Raw genomic sequence first — 3,714 nt, 5'->3', positions numbered from 1 at the left:
ATTTGAAACTCAAAAAATAATGCTGGAATAGGTGGTGCTTTTTTTTTTTTCCAATTCCTTCCGTAAAAATAAATAATAAAAGTTAAACAATATAATATATACACCCAAAAATTGTGCAATTGAAAAATACAACATGTCCCGCAAAAAACAAGCCCTCATATGGTTAGGTCGCCATAAAAATAAAAAAAAGTTAGGACTCTGGGAAGGCGGGGAGGAAAAAACGAAAAAGAATGCTTGGTCATTAAGGCCAAAATAGGCCTGAGGTTAAATGATCTCCGGGGCTAATGTAACAAGCAGGACATCCCCGGGCCAGTCTAAGGGGGCCCTGTTGGGGTATAGCTCAACCGATACTAATACATTAACCAATTGCCAGTACATTGTTAGTTAAGAATGAAAATAGGAGTAAATAAGTGATGTTAAAACTAGCTTGTATTTAAACTTTATTTACTATAAAATAAAGACCACTGCATAAACGTACATTCTACAAATCTAAAACCTTATTAGAACATCAAGTCCTCATACTTTTGCATCAATGTTAAAATCCCAAAAACCTTCATAACTGTAAAAAAAATATTAAAGGCCAAAAATAATTGTGTGGTCCTTAAAGAGGCTCTGTCACCACATTATAAGTGCCCTATCTCCTATATAAGGAGATCGGCGCTGTAATGTAGGTGACAGTAATGCTTTTTATTTTAAAAACTATCTATTTTCACAACGTTAGGAGCGATTTTGGTTTATGCTAATGAGTTGCTTAATGCCCAAGTGGGCATATTTTTACTTTCGACCAAGTGGGCGTTGTACAGAGGAGTGTATGACGCTGACCAATCGGCATCATGCACTCCTCTCCATTCATTTACACAGCAGAATCGCGTTCTTACTAGAACATGATCTGCAGCCACATACACAGCGGTTCTGCTTGATTAACGTTAACCCGTTAGTGACCGGCCCATAGTCTTTTTACGTCGGTCACTAACGGGCCTTATTCCGATGCCATAGACTTTTTACGTCGCGGCATCGGAATAAGTAAACAGAGCAAGGAGCTGTCAAATCTCCCTGCTCTCAGCTGCCAGAGGCAGCTGGGAGCGTCCCTGCTCTGCCGGGTGAGATCGATCTCACCCGTTTAACCCCTCAGATGCGGTGCTCAATAGCGAGCACCGCATCTGAGTGGTTTTGGAGAGAGGGAGGGAGCTCCCTCTCTCTCCCACCGACACCCGGCGATACAATCGCCGACTGTCAGTGTCTCCCATGGCAGCCGGGGGCCTAATAAAGGCCCCCAGGTCTGCCTGTAATGAATGCCTGCTAGATCATGCCGCAGGCATGACCTAGCAGATGCCTGTCCGTTTTAAACGGACAGGCATAATACACTGCAATACAAAAGTATTGCAGTGTATTATAATAGCGATCGCAGAATCGCATATTAAAGTCCCCTAGTGGGACTAGTAAAAAAGTTTAAAAAAAAAGTTCAATAAAGTTGATAAAAAAAAAATGAAAAACCCACTTTTTCCCCTTACAAACTGCTTTAGTATTAAAAAACCAAAATAAAGTAAAAAAGTTACACATATTTGGTATCGCCGCGTCCGTAACGACCCCGACTATAAAGCTATTACATTACTTAACCCGCACGGTGAACGCTGTAAAAAATTAAATAAAAAAAGATGGAAAAATTGCTGTTTTCTGTGAATCCTGACTTTAAAAAAATTTGATTAAAAAGTGATCACAAAGTCGCATCTACTCCAAAATGGTACCAATAAAAACTACAAGTCGTCCCGCAAAAAAAAGCCCTCAAACAACTGCATCGGCAAAAAATAAAAACGTTACGGCTCTTCAAATACAGAGACACAAAAACAAATAATTTTGAAAAAACATACAAAAACTATACAAATTTGGTATTGTTGCAATCGTAACAACCCGCTGAATAAAGTTATTGTGTTATTTATATCACATGGTAAACGGCTTAGATTTAGGACGCATAAAAGTGTGGCGAAATTTCCGATTTTTTTTTTATTTTGTATTTTTTTTCTATTTCTCCCCCCCCCCCCCCCCCAAAAAAAGTTAATAAAAGTTAATCAATAAATAATATGTACCTCAAAATGGTGCTATTAAAAAATACAACTTGTCCCGCAAAAAACAAGACCTTATACAGCTATGTCGACGCAAAAATAAAAAAGTTATAGCTCTTGGAATGCGACGATGGAAAAACTTAAAAAATGGCTTGGTCATTAACGTCTAAAATAGGCTGGCCATTAAGGGGTTAATCAAGTGTCCTGATAATGAATACACATGACCATCCAGCCTGGACGTCATGTGTATTCAGAATCCTGACACGTCTGAATCTTTTCTGTGAGATTTCCAGCACGGGAAGCGAAATCTCGTTTATCTCTGTAATCTCGCGAGATTTCGTTTCCCGTGCTGGAAATCTCACAGAAAAGATTCAGAAGTGTCAGGATTCTGAATACACATGACGTCCAGGCTGGATGGTCATGTGTATTCATTATCAGGACACTTGATTAACGTTAAGCAGAATCGCTGTGTATGTGGCTGCAGATCATGTTCTAGTAAGAACGCGATTCTGCTGTGTAAATGAAATGAATGGAGAGGAGTGCATGATGCCGATTGGTCAGCGTCATACACTCCGCTCTACAACGCCCACTTGGTCGAAAGTAAAAGTACGCCCACTTGGGCATTAAGCAATTCATTAGCATAAACCAAAATCGCTCCTAACGTTGTGAAAAAATATCGTTTTTTTAAATAAAAAGCATTACTGTCACCTACATTACAGCGCCGATCTCCTTATGTAAGAGACAGGGCACTTATAATGTGGTGACAGTCTCTTTAAAGTGGTTGTATAGGATAAAAAAAAAAAAAACATGGCTGCTTTCTTTCAAACCTTTCCACAGGCTGTGTGGTATTGCAGCTCTATTCACTTCAATGGAGCTAACCTGCAATTCCAAACACAAACCATGGACAGTTGTGACGCAGTCTCTGCAAGAAAGCAGCTGGCTACATTTTCAGACTATTAATGTTTTGTGTTTTTGTTTTGTTCTTTCCAGGATTTTAATCGACATTTGGACACCCTTACTGAGCATTATGACATTCCTAAAGTCAGCTGGACCAAATAATACGATTTATATTTTATGGACATGAAAAATCACACGTTCATGAAACATCAGTCTTTTTTTTTTTATTAATTTGCTGTGTAAATAAACTTTTGTGAACAACTGTTCTGCTAAACTTGAAATTAGAATTTCTTCTTGCATTAGGCTCTGTAAACCTCAGCGTTGTGGTTTATGATCATGACGAAAGCCACAAAACTGTGCTAGAACTGCCTTATTCTGATGGATTCCAACGGCACCTGGCAGACCTCACTGACTTCTAATAGGATTGAGCATTTGGACGGCAAGTACCAGGCCGCATGCTGCACATTCTTGCGATCACGTGATGGAACTGCCCACGAATGCTCCAAACAAAACCCCAGATGGCACTTTAGTACTACCTAATCAGTCTACAGTCATGGAGGGGGGGGGGGGGCGGCCTTTAAGCCCCGGCTGCCAAAACAGCCCATCGGTTTTTAGGGGTTAAACCACTGGAATCAAATTTTCTTCCCAATACCTGGCATTGCAGTGGGAGCCTGGCTTTAAGTTAACTGCATACGCCCACGGTGATCGTTTGGGCACAGCTTGTGTGCTTGTGCGATCACCATGATGTAACTACGTC

General features: G+C 40.2%; 1 protein-coding gene across 1 annotated transcript in view; it reads left to right on the top strand.

The window, feature by feature from the left end:
- The window catches only part of FAM32A (family with sequence similarity 32 member A), a 23,758-nt gene extending 20,520 nt beyond the window's left edge, over positions 1 to 3,238 (top strand). Inside the window, exon 4 of the mRNA XM_075850501.1 lies at positions 3,051 to 3,238. Within this exon, the coding sequence (XP_075706616.1) occupies positions 3,051 to 3,119 (69 nt within the window). The 3' untranslated portion in view covers positions 3,120 to 3,238. The remainder of the gene's footprint in view (positions 1 to 3,050) is intronic.
- The last annotated feature ends 476 nt before the right edge of the window (positions 3,239 to 3,714 follow it).

This window comes from Rhinoderma darwinii, chromosome 1, assembly GCF_050947455.1.
Source record: "Rhinoderma darwinii isolate aRhiDar2 chromosome 1, aRhiDar2.hap1, whole genome shotgun sequence".
In the NCBI taxonomy this organism is placed as follows: Eukaryota; Metazoa; Chordata; class Amphibia; order Anura; family Rhinodermatidae; genus Rhinoderma; species Rhinoderma darwinii.
Note: the sequence above shows the minus strand (reverse complement) of the source record. Positions and strands in the feature narration are given on the sequence as shown.